The 18,737-nt window shown below is 42.4% G+C and overlaps 1 protein-coding gene across 4 annotated transcripts in view; it reads right to left on the bottom strand.

The window, feature by feature from the left end:
- The window catches only part of srgap2 (SLIT-ROBO Rho GTPase activating protein 2), a gene marked incomplete at both ends in the record, with an annotated part of 145,310 nt that overhangs the window by 15,616 nt on the left and 110,957 nt on the right, over positions 1 to 18,737 (bottom strand). For all 4 annotated transcript variants that reach the window (XM_080727255.1, XM_080727258.1, XM_080727257.1 and 1 more), the window contains 7 exons: positions 1,714 to 1,744; positions 2,527 to 2,554; positions 3,560 to 3,644; positions 4,406 to 4,603; positions 6,587 to 6,688; positions 7,268 to 7,489; positions 17,108 to 17,236. In XM_080727255.1, coding sequence (XP_080583381.1) covers positions 1,714 to 1,744; positions 2,527 to 2,554; positions 3,560 to 3,644; positions 4,406 to 4,603; positions 6,587 to 6,688; positions 7,268 to 7,489; positions 17,108 to 17,236 — 795 coding nt within the window. The remainder of the gene's footprint in view (positions 1 to 1,713; positions 1,745 to 2,526; positions 2,555 to 3,559; positions 3,645 to 4,405; positions 4,604 to 6,586; positions 6,689 to 7,267; positions 7,490 to 17,107; positions 17,237 to 18,737) is intronic.

The raw sequence follows: 18,737 nt of genomic DNA, 5'->3' as shown, positions 1-18,737 counted from the left end.
GCAGATCTACACGACTTGCAGATCTACAAGCTCGCTACAAGCTCGCAGCGCGGCACTCGTGCCGCACTGTGAGCTTGTATATGGGTATGAATTCCCTGCTTGATCATACTACAGGGTCACATAAAAGTGCCGTATTAACTTATTTTGCTGTGGACCCCCTGAACCCACTTTGTGAACCAGTGAAATATACGTTTTGTTCTCATATCGTTGCTGTTGGGGCAGAAACCTCTTACCTCCAAATGTTGACCTTTGTGTTTTACATACATTAACGCTAAGGCTGGGCAATATTAGGAAAACCTTCGATATTCTATAATAACGTTGTTGAAAACCTCGATATCGATATTACTCACGATATTAGTAAAAACAATTGCATTATTACTGTTATGTTTTTCTGCCTTAGGTCCACTGCCTGACTAACCCATGATGAATAGCATATCCATGCTATCCAATTAAATGCCTTATTTCCATGGTTTTATTGAAATAACACCTGGTTACAGATGGACTGCTTTTTTGCATGTGCTATGTGCATGCATAGTGTGTCTGTTAATTAATTTGACACATCTGCCGTCTTCGTCTGTATGTATACCTCGCACGTTGATACCTCGATGAAGGGAACATTTTCAATATTTTGCCCAGCCTTAATTAACGCCCTAATTGATCATACTGCAGCGTCACACAGAAACAAAGAAGCAGTAGATCCACAAGCTCAGTTTCGAGCTTGTAGATCTGCTACTTTTGATGCTTTCGAGTTTGAATCCTGAAAATGTACTGTTTAGGACATAATGAGGTTTCCACCCGACAGAGACGATATCTAGCTCAAATCTAAAAAGACACAGATGCTTTCCTGGATTCATGGGTTGAAAGGGGAATGTAACGTCTGAAGGGTGTCTGCACAGACACGTGTCTGCACTTCATACGCGCCTTGGTGCACGCGTGTGCGCACACACACACACACACACACACACACACACACTTTGGAAGAAACGTGGCAGTATAGAGCAGCGTCGGGTGGGAGAAGTGTGTACCCCAGCTGTTGCTAGGAGACGACTCCCAATTCTGTTCCCTTTGTTTGTTTGGGGGCTTCCGGGAAGCTGTGCATGTGTGAAGACCAGGCCAGGGGGCGGGGCGGGATGGGCTCATGGATTAAAGCCAAATAAAATCTCACGACTGGAGGGAAAAAAAAAACTACAAAGAGGTTTCTGCCCCACGAACGATATGGGAGCCCCGACAATCCAATCGTTCCCAACCGACAGACTATCTGGTTGCATCAAGGCAATTCTGTGTTCCCTCTGCTGAGGACACTGATAGCCACAAGGGGGTGCCGTGCACCTTGGATTTCGCCCCCATATTGTGAAGCTACTGCTGGGATCAGAAGCTGCATATTATCTTTCATTTTGTTGGCACCATTTCAATTACTGTATGTTTACCGAGATGAAATCTTATACGCATCAAATGCGTGTGTATGTGTATGTGTGTGTGTGTGTGTGTGTGTGTGTGTGCGTGTGATAACAACAACACAAGCACTATTAACAGCTAAGCCCCAGTGCATGCTGGGAGCAAGCGGGCAAGGGGGCTATACCGTGAGAAAGCATGTGTTTTGCGTTAGAAACACAGCTAGAGTTAACTGTCTGTCCGAGGAGCCAAACGTCACACACGCACGCACACACACTCACACATATAAACGCATACTCAAGGACGAGGACAAATAATTACCTGCTTCCGTAAAGCCGAGTTCCGTCTTTCACTGAAATGAGAGAGAGAGAGAGAGAGAGAGAGAGAGAGAGAGAGAGAGAGAGAGAGAGAGAGATAGACAGACAGACAGACAGAAAGAGAGAGTAAAGAAAGAGAAAAACAGCGGCACTCTGTCATTATGGCTCTATTTATACACACTGGAAACGGTCTATTTGTATACACACACACACGCACATACACGTAATAGTATGCACACGTGTTGAGAAGATCTAAAAACAGTCACAAGGAAAATAATACACTTGACTGCCAACAAATCAAGCTTAAACGCCACTATCGGTGTGTGCGTGTGTGTGTGTGTGTGTGTGTCTGGTAGAGAGAGTGTAGTTCCTAGTGTTGCCATGTCCACTTATCATTAGCTACTTTTATACTGTAAAGTCGCTTGTAAACGTTGGTAGTTGCTTTTTGGGGTTGAGGCCCCACACGTTTTACTTAATCATTTAAAACAGTGGTTATCATGTCGTGGACCCTCAAATCAATATGTATTTGTCCCCTAACCCCCCAACCTGAAAATGTTTTGTTCCAGGAGCTCTGTACCAGATTTGTGGTGTTAGAATGTTTCAGAAAATCGGCCAAATACTCCACAATATATTTCAAGATTATTATTAACAACAACACGTTTGCATCGCAACACGTTGTGAGCTTGTATATCGGCTATGTTATATATACACGTGGGTTTAAAGTGCTCGTGTGGTCTATACTAGTCGCTTCTTTTGGGCTTGTTTTCATAGACCCACAAAATCTGGCAACGCCAGGTAGTTCCTTCACCACACCTACCTGGCAAGGCAACAGTCAGTCTTCTGACCTGAAAGGAGGGAGAGAGACAGGAAGAGAGAGCGGGAGAGAGAGAGAGAGAGGGAGAAAGAGAGAAACAGTTATAGTAGAAACACGACACATGAGGAAATGACCACAGCTGGACACAAATACAGCAGACCAACTTCCCGCTGTACACACACACACACACACAGGAAAAACAAGTAAAGGGCTTTCCTGTGGGACAGGGTTGACCCAGAGGAACCCCCCCCCCCCCCTCCAACATGCAGCTGCACACACACACACACACACACACACACACACACACACACACACACACACACACACACACACACACACACACACACACACACACACACACACACACACACACACACACACACACACACACACACACACACACACACACACAGGACTTTCCTACTGTGACCTGACTGCTTCTCCTAGTATATTCTCCCTACACACACGCAAACACCTCATCCTGTGTCCCCAACACAGGACACTCCTACCCAGCCTTCTGCCTTAAACAGACCTACACGCACATACAGTACACATGCACGCACACTTGCACACCCACTCGCATCATATTGTTGGTGTCGGGGTAGAAACCCCTTATTTCCTTATTCTAACCTTTTGTGCACCCTACTTGATCATACTGAAGCGTCACACAAAAGCATCAAAAGTAGCAGATCAACAAGCTCGAAACGTGGCGCATCGAGCTTGTAGATCTGCTATTTTTGCTGTTTTTCAATTTGAATCCTGAAAAGTAGCACGTCATATGAGGTTTCCACCCCAAAGAGACGATATAGACCGGTGGTTCTCAAACGTTTTCGCGTCAAGGACCCCCGAATGAATATGTTTTTGGCCGCCGAAACGCCGCTGGAAAATACCACAGTATGTGCCAGGGACCCCCCTGTACACAAGGTATGTGTTGATAAATTGTTGAAGTGCTAAGCGCTGTGTGTGTGTATAGGGCTGAAGTGGAATAAACTGACCCCAGTGACTGTGATAGACATCATGGACCAAAGATACTCACTCTCTCCCAGACTCTTCTGGATGAGGTCATGTTTGGCCTCCAGCTTGGTGATCAGGTTCCTGCCTTCCAGAAACTCCTTCAGCTTCTACACACGCACGCACACACGCACGCACACACACAGACATAGAAGTGTCACAAACGATAGTAGTGTATGGTGGAAAAAGTACTCAAATGTTTTACTTGAGTACAAGTATCAATACTGCAATGTAGAAATACTCTGTTACAAGTGAAAGTCCAGAATTCAAAGTGTACTTGAGTATAAGTACGAAAGTATTGGCGTCAAAATGTACTTAAAGTACCAAAAGTGAAAGTAGAACATGTTTGAAAATAGCAGACCTACAAGCTCACAACGCGCTGTGATGCGATGTTTTTGTGTTATCCTTTTAGCATTATTGTATAACTGTACCTTTTGCAAACCGTTAATAAAGTATTCAATCAAGCAATCAAGCTCAGAATCAATCAGGTGTGGGTTGTTTGCCGGTAGGGCTGTCACGATTATGACATTTTACATGACGATTAATTGTCACTCAAATAATTGCGATTAAAGATTTAATTGTGTTTTTGTCATTGACAATTACATTCCTGTTTGGCTTGTAGGCTTTGAAATTGCACATGGCAGATATGACACATAAACTAAGTTATAAACTAAATATACACAAAGACATTTGAGATTTATAGTGAAAATAGCCATTTCCACTATTTTTGAAAATGTCTAAAAATATATGAACATCTTTCAACACGTAAATGATTATGACAATAATTGTGATTATGTCTTAATGATAGCGATTAGACGATTATGTAATAATTGTGACGGGCCTAGTTGCCGGGCGGACGGGCGGAGCGCACCGTGAAGTAGAACTGCTCCGTCTCCTGCTGATTGGCTCGTCTCTTGGCCAGGCTGGGCTTGCTGAGATAGGATTCGCTGACGGTGGACTTGACGGACTCCATGCTGTTGCTGTGGTGGAAGCACTCGGACACGTCGAAGTCCTCCACCGTCACCATGTCCTGGATGGTGGACAGAGTGGCCTCCATGGTCTTCTTCACCTGGAGAGGGAGAGGAAGAGGAGGGGTTGAAAAGCAGTGTTCATTGTGTTGGCTAATTCATACTAGGGTGAAGTGAGTAGCTCCTCACTTTTTTAGGTGATGGGGTGATGTGATGTGATGTCGGAAAGTAAAAGCAGGGAGATCTGTTGAGGTTTGCGGTGAAGCGCTCTTCACTGCAGCTAATGGCGAAATGTTTTCTGACTTTAGAATACGTACTACACCGCGGGGCACCCGCTGGCCTACATGGTCCGGGCGCATACCACTTAGGCATTGCCACAAAGGCATGGATGCCTGGCGGTGTTGCCAGTTCGATTCCCGATCTGGACGACCTTTGCCGCATGTCACTTCCTGTCTCTCCCCCCATGTCCTGTCAGTCTACTGTCCTATCAATAAAGGCATAAAAGCCCAAATACAAATCTTTAAAAAAAAAAAGAATACTATACCGCGGTGAACTGTCCACAAACTGCGTTTGTTTCCTTTGGGACGACGTTGGTCTGAGGAATTCCCTTCTGAGTTAAAAAATTCCTCTCTAGTAGTGATGGCGTTTAGTTCCTGGTCTAGTGGTTATTGTGGCATATCTCTCCACTTGGTGGAAGTAAAAAACGTTTTTGCTTCCATCCTGGAGTGTTTTCTCTGGGTTTGCTCTTCTCTGGAGTATGAATGAGCCTTAACTCATACCTCGCGATCCCCGTAGAAACCGTAGATTTCCCGCTGTACCGCGCTGCCATGCCCGTAGAGCCCGTAAAGTTTAATTAGCTTTAATCATTATGAAAGGATTAAAAGTATTAGCGCAGATTTTCGCTGATTCTGGCTCTTTAGGCCCGCCCCCCTAACTGTATCCGGTCATTTCCGGTCTGGACCGGATACAGCTTTCCGTATCCAGTCTGAGCCTGGGCCATAGTCCCGCCTCCATTGGTTTACTGTGTAACAGAAGTGGAAGCTACTCGGCGATGGAACGCTCGTTTTTCAATCGGATTTTTGCGTTTGGAAACTTTGATCCAGTCTCTACACGCCTGGATTATGATCCCCGCACATATCGTGCGTTTTGTGCGCGAACGTGTCCACGTGTTACCATAGCGCATGCCTGGCTTTTTTTCAATGTTTTTTCATGTAAACACTGGCGGATAAGCAGGAATACAGCGTGGCAACGGATATGTCTTTTTCAATGGGGTTTTTTGTATTCGAAAGCTTGTCACCGAGTCTACACGTCTACTAGATGAGTCGCGCACAGATTGTGCACGATGCGTGCGCGTGCCCACGCTAAAAGGTAAGGACAATTTGGCAGCTGCTTACTACAGCTATGTTTAAAATGGCAGAGAAATTGTTAAGACCATGACGAACAATGTCCGTCGACAACCCTTTTCTCACTGATGAAAACTATATCAAAACTCAAGCTATGTTGCCAATTTTGTCGATAAATAAAAACTAGGCTAAAATGTTAGGGATGGATTAGTGGAGAAGAGATCCAGTAGAACCAAGACCAAGTCATTCTATGGTTGGTTGTGCACGGGTGTCAGCTGGCAGGCTATAAATCAGGCATTACGGCAGCAACTAAAATATTCAATTAAAATATTCTGATATTTAGTAAACTACAACTAGACTGAAAACTCTAACATTTCAGATGAATAAAACATGACTATGAATATGACACAGAACTGGAGTGAGCAGCGTGTGAACACTAATCAGTAACAGTAGAGAAGCAGCTGTTGGACAGGAGGAAAACGCTGGCACGTAAAGAAACACCACAGTGAGAAGAAGGAAGCTGGTGGAACGATGACTGCTTCCATCTGGCAACGTCTGAAGGATGAAGTGTTTTTAAACGTTACAGAAGCTATAGATGAAGTGAGGGGACGAAGGAGGATGGAGTGATCCGGTGGAGGAGAAGAGAGCTATGACAGAGTGATGAGGTGAAAAGACACTGTGGCTACGATGAAGTGATGAGAGAGAGAGAGAGAAAGAGAGAAGGAAGACAAGATGTCTGACCTCTTCGTTTTCTATCCTGAGTGTGGCGAGGCGGGACTGGAGCTGCTGACACCTCTGGATCAGTTCACTTTCCACCGGCGGCTGGGCACACACTACCCCATTCTGGGGAGATGCACACGCACACACACGCACACACACACACACACACACACACACACACACACACACACACACACACGCATACAAGATCTGTTAACATCAACAACCCACTATAGAATACACACAAAAAGCAAAGCATGTGTGTATGGTCAAGTCCTATTGTGTGATTCGTGGAACAGCATGAAACTAGAAAGGTTGTATTTCTGGGAAATTACAAGTGCGGTTGCACTGACACGAGCCGTGAGGAATCCGCTGCGAAATGAATTACGTCTTGGCTTCCCACATGACGAATACACAAAGAATTCTTTCTTGATGAATTCTGTCTTGCCATTTATTGTGACCGAATGTCGCAGTTTACCATAAAAAAGGTCATGAACAATTGATGCCCATATATGGAGATCCCTGATCCCTGATGTCCACATCACTGTCGCCCTGAGTCTTACTAGTATTACATATTGTTATGTCACTCCTTTCTGATTGGACATTATATTGTATTGACTTTTAGGCTAACAAAAAAGGTTAACAAAAACAGGTTTACTTTAACCGGCATGAAAGTTCTGGGACGTAGAACACCAGGCGTACCGTGTCTCCCATGTGGGACTGGAAGTCGAAGCGGACGGGGGGACAGAAGACGTTGTTGTAGGTCTCCATCAGCCGCTGCTTGTCCCCGTTGGGCTCCAGGCTCTCCGTCGCCCCCTCCAGGCCCTCCAGGCCCGTGTGCTTGGACGTCTCCACGTTCTGCTCCGCCGACAGGTAGGTCCGGAGGGCCCGGTTCAGGCTGGCGTGGTAGCCCAGGTCACAGCACTGAGGGAGAGAGAGATGGGGAGAGACATAGAGAGAGGGAGAGAAACATAGAGAGATGAAGAGAGGGAGAGGGAGAGAGGGGGGAGGGTTGTCATTAACACAGTAACTGCCGTACCAGACTAAAGTCAGGTTTTTAAATCCAACCGGTGATTGCAAAACCCGACTTAAGTTTCCTATTGTAAACCGTAGCATGCCGTGCGGACTGCGGCACCCGGCACTGATGCAAAAACTAAAATTCCATAATCCTTAGTGAGATGTAGGCAGGAAAATGGATTTATCTTGTAATCTATCTCCAGATCGCGTTCTTGTTTAAGGCAATCGTAGCCAATCAGGAGGGAACATTACATGGGAAATGGGACAGCTCCATGTTGATGACATGACTTTAGAGATACTGTGCACCGCTTAACCCAGAACATCTCCCGGTGGCGGGGCAGTGCACAGGGACGTCTCCCTGACACTCCCTCCCTGCAGCACAACAACTTATTTTGATCTGCCTCAGCCAGAGCCTGTGGCTTGCCTTCTCTGCTTCCTCAGAGAGTTCCTTGGTGGCTTTGATCAGTCTGGCTCCCCGTAGCCCCACGTCTTTGAATAATCGTGACGTGGACGATTATTCAAAGACGTGTATACCCGGCAATAGATGTGTTTTTAATCTTATATTGGTTAAATATATACAGTATACAGTTCTTTGTTGTTCATACTGACAGCAGTTTATACATAGTGTTTTTAGGGTCCTAAGACAGCAAGTCAGCAGGAGTGCCAACAGGGGACAACATGGCTGCATGTCAAACCCAGAGCACCTAAAAATGGATTACCAGTATAAACAACATCATTTAGAACAATGAAAAACACACAAATGCAGCACAACGTTAGACAATATGTAGTTATGTCTCTTGTTATGTCTCAGCAAAGGCTATGTCTGCTACGCGGAGCTATGCGGCAGTGTTAGCAGCAAGACATCGCTGGTGTTTCACCGGAGCAACACAATCTAATCCAAAAAAGCAAAAAGCAAAAGCAGCCATCAATCAACAGAGTGAGAGAACGCTAACAACCCCCCACCCCCACCCGCCCCAACACCGGATGATCAGCCAGGAGAGAGATGAGTGCTGTTAGTCCCCCTGTAGCCAGAGGCTCTGCCATAGGCTGCCCCGGGTCTTCAACGTTTTTCATCCCATGGACCCCCCAAGCTGAGAGAGAGAGAGATGAAGCAGCAGGGACCCCCCACTGCATGGCCTCTACAATTGTGCTGCAGAGATTTTTCAGAGATTTCATAGATAGCTTCATAGACGTGTTTGACAACAACTAATCAGTGTTGTGTTAGATTCACATTAATGTTTAACCCATTCAGGCCTAGAATTATTGAATGCTTTAACCAGTGAAAAATAGCAGATATACAAGCTCACGGCGCGGCACCGAGTGCCGCGCTGCGAGCTTGTAGATCTGCTATTTTTATATAAAGTTGTGAAAAATGTGTGCACATCTTTGAATATATGGATTTTCAAAGCCAAAGTTTGTAACTCAAATTTTGCTTTGCATTTTGGGGGTCCTTCACATGAAAAGGTTTGAGAATAAAGGACACGATAAAAAAGACCCAAATAATTACCGTCCAATATCCAAGTTATCATGTCTCGCAAAAATTCTTGAATCACTTGTGAATAACCAGCTAAAAGTATTTTTAAATAGTTACTCTGTTTTAAGTCCTCATCAGTCTGGTTTTCGGGCCAAGCACAGTACAATATCTGCTACCTCGTTAGTTTTAAATAATATTATTTCTGCCCTGGATAACAAGCTATTTTGTGCTGCACTTTTTATTGATTTATCTAAGGCTTTCGATACGGTGGATCACATATTACTTTTACAAAGATTATCTTATATTGGTTTTAATCCTATTGCGTGTAAATGGTTTGAGAATTATCTGTCTGACAGACATCAATGTGTCAAAGTGGGACCTGTAAAATCTGAGTTTCTTCACATCTCTAAAGGCGTTCCCCAAGGCTCAATTTTGGGTCCCATACTATTTATTATTTATATTAATAATGTTGTAAACACATTACAGACCTGTAATATACATTTATATGCAGATGACACGATTTTATATTGTTTTTCAGACTCCGTTCAGAAAGCTGTTTATATGCTACAACTTGCCTTTGATGTTTTCCAGAAATCACCAGCAAGAGCCGTTGGCCGCCGCGTCCACGTCCATGGACGCGGCCGTGGACGCGTCCATGGACGCGGCCGCGAAAAAAACGTCCGTGGACGCGAGGCCGCGTCCACGGACGCAAACGGCCGGCCGTCCCGGCCGTGGACGCGGCCGTGGACGCAGACGGCCGGGGACGCGGCCGTGGACGCGGCCGTGGACGAGGCCGCGGCCGTGGACGCAAACGGCCGGCCGTGGACGCAAACGGCCGGCCGTGGACGGGTCCATGGACGAGGCCGCGAAAAAAAGGCAGCGAAAAAGAAAAAAAAAGGTGGCTATTGTATGTATTTTTTGATGGAGATTTCAAATATGACCTTCTTTTTTGCATAGTACAACTCTAACCTGCATCAATTGGTATTTTATAATTGCCAATTGTACCCCATCCATCTAAAAAACAAATTGGATGTCTATTGTATGTATTTTTTGATGGAGAATTCAAATATTAATTTCTTTTTGGGATAGGACAACTCTAACCTGCATCAATTGGTATTTTATAATTGCCAATTGTACCCTATCCATCTCAAAAACAAATTGGATGTCTATTGTATGTATTTTTTGATGGGGAATTCAAATGTTACCTTCTTTTTTAGATATGACAACTCTAACCTAAATCAATTGGTGCATCAACCTACTTACTATCTATCTATCTATCTGTCTATCTATCTATCTATCTATCTATCTATCTATCTATCTATCTATCTATCTATACTTCACCTTTAGTCCAGAAGAGAGTTCAGCCTCAGGAACTTGCACACATGGAACTGTGTCATGACTGTGTCATGGAGCTAAAACAGAGCTATGTTAAATACTCACAATGACTCTGATGGACCAATCAGGGTGGTGGTGGGGGGAGGGATCAACAATAGACAGAAACTGGATAATGCTTTGTTAACTGTCCCACCTAAGTCCCTGCTAGTCTGAACAAACATCACCTTCCCTCTCATAACACTACTACTACTACTACATTTATATAAAGCTGCTCTTGCATTTGAATTCAAGTCTGACACAAGTTAAGGTTAACTTAGGTAGTATTTCATTTCGCTGGCTTTTAGGGTCTGTGTGAGTGTGTAGGCTCACAAATTATTATAATTGTCATTAAGTGACTCTGAGATCTATCCATCCATCCATCCATCCATCCATCTATTTATTTATACTTACTGTTTACATTTTCTATAAATATTTATTTCTATATAAAACTCAGTTGTGTGGAGTTATTGTGTGCCCTTTCTTGTTGCTAAAGAGTCCATTTGTTCACTAGACATTAAGTCAAGGTTACTATTTTGAGTTGAAGCTAAGTGTTTTATTGCTTTGTGGTTTAACATGATTTAAAAGGCAAATTCATTGTTATGGTTACTTTAGAAGACTGCTTTTGCATTCATGAGTTAAGAGAGCCAAGCTAATTCAAAGAGTTAGGTTAAAGGAACACAAAACATGACCTAACTCACAGCTGCCATTGGACAGACAGTTACAACATACTCTTATCTTTCACAGAACAGACAATTATCATTTATTTTATCTATTTGAGACTATGTAGCTGCTCTAGGGGAAATAGAGCATTATATCAGCCTATTCAATTGATAATGACCAATGGGTGCCAGTTTCTAAGTAGTTAAAGCATATTAACATAACAATATATGTGGCCTAGACATGGATATTGCCCAATCAACTCGTAATCTACAGAAATGTCCACCACATCACACAGTATAAAACCTAGTAGGCTTAGTGGATTACCTATGTTAAATCATGTCAGGTTAGTTTGGTTCAAGGTTCAAGTATAATAATTTATGAGCCAAAAATGTGCACAAATGTACAATCACATCTAGGCTAGAATGATAACATAAAGTCCTGACTACTCCTTGTTATTGTGGTCCTAAATACTACAATGATTAGTTTGGATGCATTGCTTCTATCATGTCCAATTAAAAATAAATACATTACATATACAGAAATCTGCCTTCTCCTGTATTGTATTAGTGACATTCATTATAAATAGTAAAATAACAGGACAGAGCAAAAAAGGCCTCTGCAAAAAAGGCCTCTGCAACTAACCTAACCTAACACACACTATGTGTTAATGTTGATCAATATAATAATGTAAAAATACAAAGTTAAGTAGACCTAAGTAAGAAATAGTAAATACATTGTAATAATACATTGAAGGGGAAATGTAGGAAAACAAATGCAACTCAGCATTGAATTTATGGCAAACATTTTGCTACTCAACCCTTTCCAAATAATATACAATTAAGAAGTGGGATGTTCCACTTAGTAAGAGAAAGAATTAATGACATATATTTTTTTAAAAGCTAGAAGACTCACCTATTATAGTAACCATGTGAATTGCTAATAATGTTATGGGTCAGATGTGTAAAGATCTATCACATTGTATTGTTCTTTTCAGACTCAACAATAATAATGATGATGTTACTTAAATGCTGATCAATGTGTGAATCTGGCTCTTATCAGGTGTGTGTTTTCTCTCCCTGTCCTGTGCTGTCCTCAGTTAAACCAAGACAGTACTGTTGTGACCAATGTGGAAAAAGCCTTCAGCTCAATTTATTATCTCAAAGTAGACCAGAGAATTCATACCGGAGTGAAGCCATTCAGCTGTGAACAATGTGGGAAGTATTTTGCTCGTCTGGACAATTAAAAGATCATAAGCGTTCACATACTGGAGAGAAACCTTATTGTTGTGACCAGTGTGGGAAAAGATTTGTTCAAAAGGGGATTTTAAAAGAACACCAGAGAATTCACACTAGAGAGAAGCCCTATTGCTGTGACCAGTGTGGGAAAAGCTTTACTCGATTGTCTTATCTCAAAATACATGAACGAATTCACACAGGAGAGAAACCGTACAGCTGTGTCCAATGTGGGGAAAAGTTCAGTTTAACGGCTGCTCTGAAAGTACACCAGAGATTTCACACCGAAGAAAAGCCTTACTGCTGTGAACACTGTGGCAAACGTTTCACTGTAAAATCTAGCCTCGTACAACACAAGAAGATTCACACTTGAGAGAGACCTTACTGCTGTCACCAATGTGGGAAAAGGTTCACTCTGAAGACGGCTCTGAAAAGACACCTGAAAATCCACACTGGTGAGAAGCCATATACTGCTGTGTCCAGTGTGAGAAAGGGTTCAGTGATATTCATCATCTCAAAGCACACCAGAAAAATCACACTGGAAAGAAACCTTATTGCTGTGACCAGTGTGGAAAGAGCTTTCCTAGACTGGAACATATCAAAATACACCAACAAATTCACACCGGAGAGAAACCTTATATCTGTAACCAATGTGGGGAAAACTCTGTCAGGTACATGTCTACCGTTAGAGGCCACTGGCATGAGTGCCTTTTTAGCTCTGTTGGGGCTTGGTGAATGTACTCTGTTGTTGTTTTTTTAATTATTATCTTTGTAATGTATGGTCTTCTTACCCTGTGGGCCTTGAGCCTGTAATAAAGTATTGCTGTGCAGTGTGAGTGTCTGATTGCATGTGATCAGATAAAGACACAACAGAGGCCTTTTTTGCTCTGTCCTGTTATTTTACTATTTATAATGAATGTCACTAATACAATACAGGAGAAGGCAGATTTCTGTATGTATGTAATGTATTTATTTTTAATTGGACATGATAGAAGCAATGCATCCAAACTAATCATTGTAGTATTTAGGACCACAATAACAAGGAGTAGTCAGGACTTTATGTTATCATTCTAGCCTAGATGTGATTGTACATTTGTGCTGTTTACATTTTTGTCTCATAAATTATTATACTTGAATCTTGAACCAAACTAACCTGACATGATTTAACATAGGTAATCCACTAAGCCTACTAGGTTTTATACTGTGTGATGTGGTGGACATTTCTGTAGATTACGAGTTGATTGGGCAATGTCCATGTCTAGGCCACATATATTGTTATGTTAATATGCTTTAACTACTTAGAAACTGGCACCCATTGGTCATTATCAATTGAATAGGCTGATATAATGCTCTATTTCCCCTAGAGCAGCTACATAGTCTCAAATAGATCAAATAAATGATAATTGTCTTTTCTGTGAAAGATAAGAGTATGTTGTAACTGTCTGTCCAATGGCAGCTGTGAGTTAGGTCATGTTTTGTGTTCCTTTAACCTAACTCTTTGAATTAGCTTGGCTCTCTTAACTCATGAATGCAAAAGCAGTCTTCTAAAGTAACCATAACAATGAATTTGCCTTTTAAATCATGTTAAACCACAAAGCAATAAAACACTTAGCTTCAACTCAAAATAGTAACCTTGACTTAATGTCTAGTGAACAAATGGACTCTTTAGCAACAAGAAAAGGCACACAATAACTCCACACAACTGAGTTTTATATAGAAATAAATATTTATAGAAAATGTAAACAGTAAGTATAAATAAATGGATGGATGGATGGATGGATGGATGGATGGATGGATGGATAGATCTCAGAGTCACTTAATGACAATTATAATAATTTGTGAGCCTACACACTCACACAGACCCTAAAAGCCAGCAAAATGAAATACTACCTAAGTTAACCTTAACTTGTGTCAGACTTGAATTCAAATGCAAGAGCAGCTTTATATAAATGTAGTAGTAGTAGTGTTATGAGAGGGAAGGTGATGTTTGTTCAGACTAGCAGGGACTTAGGTGGGACAGTTAACAAAGCATTATCCAGTTTCTGTCTATTGTTGATCCCTCCCCCCACCACCACCCTGATTGGTCCATCAGAGTCATTGTGAGTATTTAACATGGCTCTGTTTTAGCTCCATGACACAGTCATGACACAGTTCCATGTGTGCAAGTTCCTGAGGCTGAACTCTCTTCTGGACTAAAGGTGAAGTATAAATAAATAGATGGATAGATAGATGGATAGATGGATAGATAGATAGATAGATAGATAGATAGATAGATAGATAGTAAGTAGGTTGATGCACCAATTGATGCAGGTCAGAGTTGTCATATCTAAAAAAGAAGGTAACATTTGAATTCCCCATCAAAAAATACATACAATAGACATCCAATTTGTTTTTGAGATGGATAGGGTACAATTGGCAATTATAAAATACCAATTGATGCAGGTTAGAGTTGTCCTATCCCAAAAAGAAGGTAATATTTGAATTCTCCATCAAAAAATACATACAATAGACATCCAATTTGTTTTTTAGATGGATAGGGTACAATTGGCAATTATAAAATACCAATTGATGCAGGTTAGAGTTGTCCTATGCAAAAAAGAAGGTCATATTTGAATTCTCCATCAAAAAATACATACAATAGACACCTTTTTTTTTCTTTTTCGCTGCCTTTTTTTCGCGACCTCGTCCATGGACCCGTCCACGGCCGGCCGTTTGCGTCCACGGCCGGCCGTTTGCGTCCACGGCCGCGGCCTCGTCCACGGCCGCGTCCCCGGCCGTCTGCGTCCACGGCCGCGTCCACGGTCGCGTCCACGGCCGGGACGGCCGGCCGTTTGCGTCCGTGGACGCGGCCTCGCGTCCACGGACGTTTTTTTCGCGGCCGCGTCCATGGACGCGTCCACGGTCGCGTCCATGGACGTGGACGCGGCGGCCAGCGGCTGTCTCTCGAAATCACTGCTGGATCTAAAATTAGTTTTAAATGCTGATAAGACCAAATTTATGTTGTTCACAAAGGGGAGAGCTTTTAATGAAAATGATCCTCACCTTTTCACCACTAATGGCACCTCTATTGAACGAGTCCCCCACTACAAATATCTAGGGATTTGGTTGGACGAAAAACTTACTTTTAACACACACATTGAGTTCTTAACAAAGAATCTAAGAATGAAGCTTGGCTTTTTCTATCGAAATAGATCATGTTTTCCATGGCCGACCAGAAAGAGGCTTATTGAGGCATTGTTCCTCTCTGCTCTGGATTATGGAGACATAGTATATCGAAATGCATCTGCTACCACACTAAAAACCCTTGACTCAGTTTATCACTCTTCACTCAGATTTATAACAGGTGATAGCTATAATACTCACCACTGCATACTGTACAATAAGGTAGGCTGGCCCTCACTTGCGACCAGGAGGGATCAGCATTGGTTTTTATTTATTTATAAAGCCCTACTTGGGAGTTTACCTTCTTATTTAAATTCTCTTTTGCAGTGGAGAATTATTAGCCACCAAACACGATCGCAGGATTATTTGATGCTTGAGCCTTCACATCCCTCGACTGAGTTTGGAAAGACAGCTTTCAAATTTTGTGCTTCACATTCATGGAATACCTTACAGGTTTCACTTAAATATAAATCCCTTGTTCCACTAAGCCGTTTTAAATCAGACATATCAACCTTGGTCAATCTAAATTGTAATTGTTTTTCCTGAGGTTGAAAATTACAGAAATGTATGGGATGGAATTATTTTGATAATTTTGTGAAATGTATTGTAATCTGTAAATGCATTGTAATCTGTAAATGTATTGTAATCTCGGCACTGCTGAAAAAGAGGGTACCAGCCCTCAGTCTGTTACCGAGAATTAAATAAAGGTTGAAATGAAATGAAAAAGAATAGTAGTCTCTCAAGAACAGACTAACTGAGCTCCAGTTAAGTGAAAAGGACCTTTTCTTTGACGATGGCTGGCCAGATTGCTGACATGGAAACATAGGTTTTTCAAAAAATCTTAGAAGGATTCAAAAGACACACACAGAATCGGGTCAAAATTCTAATTTTCACGATTTTTCAAAAATAGCAGATCTACAAGCTCACAGCCGCGCTGTGAGCTTGTATATTTGCTATTTTTCACTGGTTAAAGCATTCAATAATTCTAGGCCTAAATGGGTTTAAATAATGTTTAATTTAACCACTTGAACCCTCAAATACTTAGTAAACTTAACCTTTCACTCTGTACCTGGTCTGCTCTTTTTTTCCCCTCTACACTCCGAACCTCTTTGGCAAAAATAGCCGATCTACAGCGCTCACAAACAACGCCTCGCGTCGCTGCTATTTCTGGCTAAAGAATAGGGATGCTTGAGTTCAGTATATTTAGTGCCCCCTGTAGTACTGTAACATAAGGACCCCTAGGCTTCTCAGACCCCCTGTTGAAGACCCCTGTGCTAACACACACACACACACACACACACACACACACACACACACACACACACACACACACACACACACACACACACACACACACACACACACACACACACACACACACACACACACACACACACACACACACACACACACACACACACACAGAGGGTAGGAGGAGGGTGAAACAACTCTGTGAGCGGTCCTCATTAAAACAGCACTGACTCTAATGGGAAGCGACTGGATCACAGAGGCCACCACTGGTTGGAGAGCAAAACAAGACACACACATACATGTTTTCCTCGCTTGCGTGTGCATGTGTACTGTATGTTGCGTGTGTGTGCGTGTGGGTGTGTGTGTACTCACGTCGATGATGTCGGAGAGGTCGTGGATGTAGTATTTGAACACACAGCTGTTGGTGGCCTCCAGAGCCAGCAGGTACTCATTCCTGGCCTTGGTGGCTTTCAGCCTGTTCTCTGTGTACTTGGCCTGCCTCTGAGGGAGAGAGAGAGAAGCAGACATACAAATGGAGATAAAGAGAGAGACAGACAAATAAAACAGGGAGAAGGAGAAAAAGGAGTTGGGAAAGGAAAGAAGAGAGGGATAACAGAAGAGGGGCGGTGGAGTGAGAGTGAGAGAGAGAAAGAGAGAGAGAGAGAGAGAGAGAGAGAATAATAAGTGTTAGAGGTAACATGGCTAAGTATTGATTATGGATCATAAGCGGTACAGAGGTGTGTTGCTGTGACAATCCCCAGCTGTGGCAGAACAAGGCCTGCGTGCAATAATAACCCTGGTGGCAGCTCATCCATAAGTCATAACTGTGTGTGCAGTGCACACTCATATACAAGTTAGTGCAGCGGTTCTCAACCTTTACAGGCCGCAACCCCCCCCCCAAAAAATAATCCCATTTGAAATCCCCCCCATCCAGACAAGTTAACGCATTGAATATTATTTCGATTGACTCGGGTTCTACAGATAAATCTTCTCTCTTGTTATTTGACAATTTGGTCAATGTTTGACCATTTTTCATAGCATAGTTTGTTACTTTTGATGACTTTTGTTGACTATTTTTTCTTTACTTTCTATCTTCTTTTTTTGTTATTAAAAAAAAGCCCTTAAAAGTCTTTAAATTGTCACTTCACTGTCATCTGGGGACCCCTCCAAAATCAGCCCGACCAACAGGCTGAGAACCACTCCGTTAGTGTTCCTGAGTCTATCAGTGCAATAAAAAAATAAAATAAAAAAGAATTCCAGTGCTCGATTCTGATTGGCTCCTGGCTGGTTGTAAAGACACCTGGACATGTATCAGTAATAGCACTGTGCCAACATCTTGTTTACACCGTAACATTCCAGCAATGTACTGTTCTACTCTCTTGTAGAAATTATTCTTTGTTGTGAAATTGCCATTTCACATGATCTCCATGTTAAATCAAGCACTTCAAAGGCTAGAAGCGAGTGCAGATTCTTAACAATGTGAACATCAAAGGGAACTCGCTCATGAAAAAAGGTTTGTGGCTTTAATGTGAAATGCTGATGAAGGCCAGAAGGTGGAAAACGCGTTTGGTTCTATTTGATTGCTGATGCAGCGTAATAAAGACCATTAGAAACCTTTCTGTGAGTGCAGAGGTTTTACTTTGATGTTTATGATTTTCACGTCGCCATACTGTATTTGGTAACCGCTTTAGACAAGCAATAAGCCACAAGAGGCCGTAGTTTACGGTGATTTTAGAACAGCTTAGAGCCATTTTCAGCGAAGATATTGAATGTAGAGCGAAACCAGACGTGTCACTTGAACACGTATAGGGTTTGAAGTTGTACAAGTTCACCCCCAAAAAAGACTCATTTTCTATCAGTTACACACCCCATGACGCCCTGAATTAATGGCTTCAAAAAATAAACTCTCCATGAATTCAAGGTTTCAGGGGGTGTGGAATTGGTAGAAAATAAGTATTTATTTGGGGTGAACTACTCTGGCCGATTCATACTCCACTTTCAG

This window comes from Nannobrachium achirus, assembly GCF_963921795.1.
Source record: "Nannobrachium achirus genome assembly, chromosome: 6".
Taxonomy (NCBI): domain Eukaryota; kingdom Metazoa; phylum Chordata; class Actinopteri; order Myctophiformes; family Myctophidae; genus Nannobrachium; species Nannobrachium achirus.
This window is presented reverse-complemented; position numbering and strand designations above follow the sequence as displayed.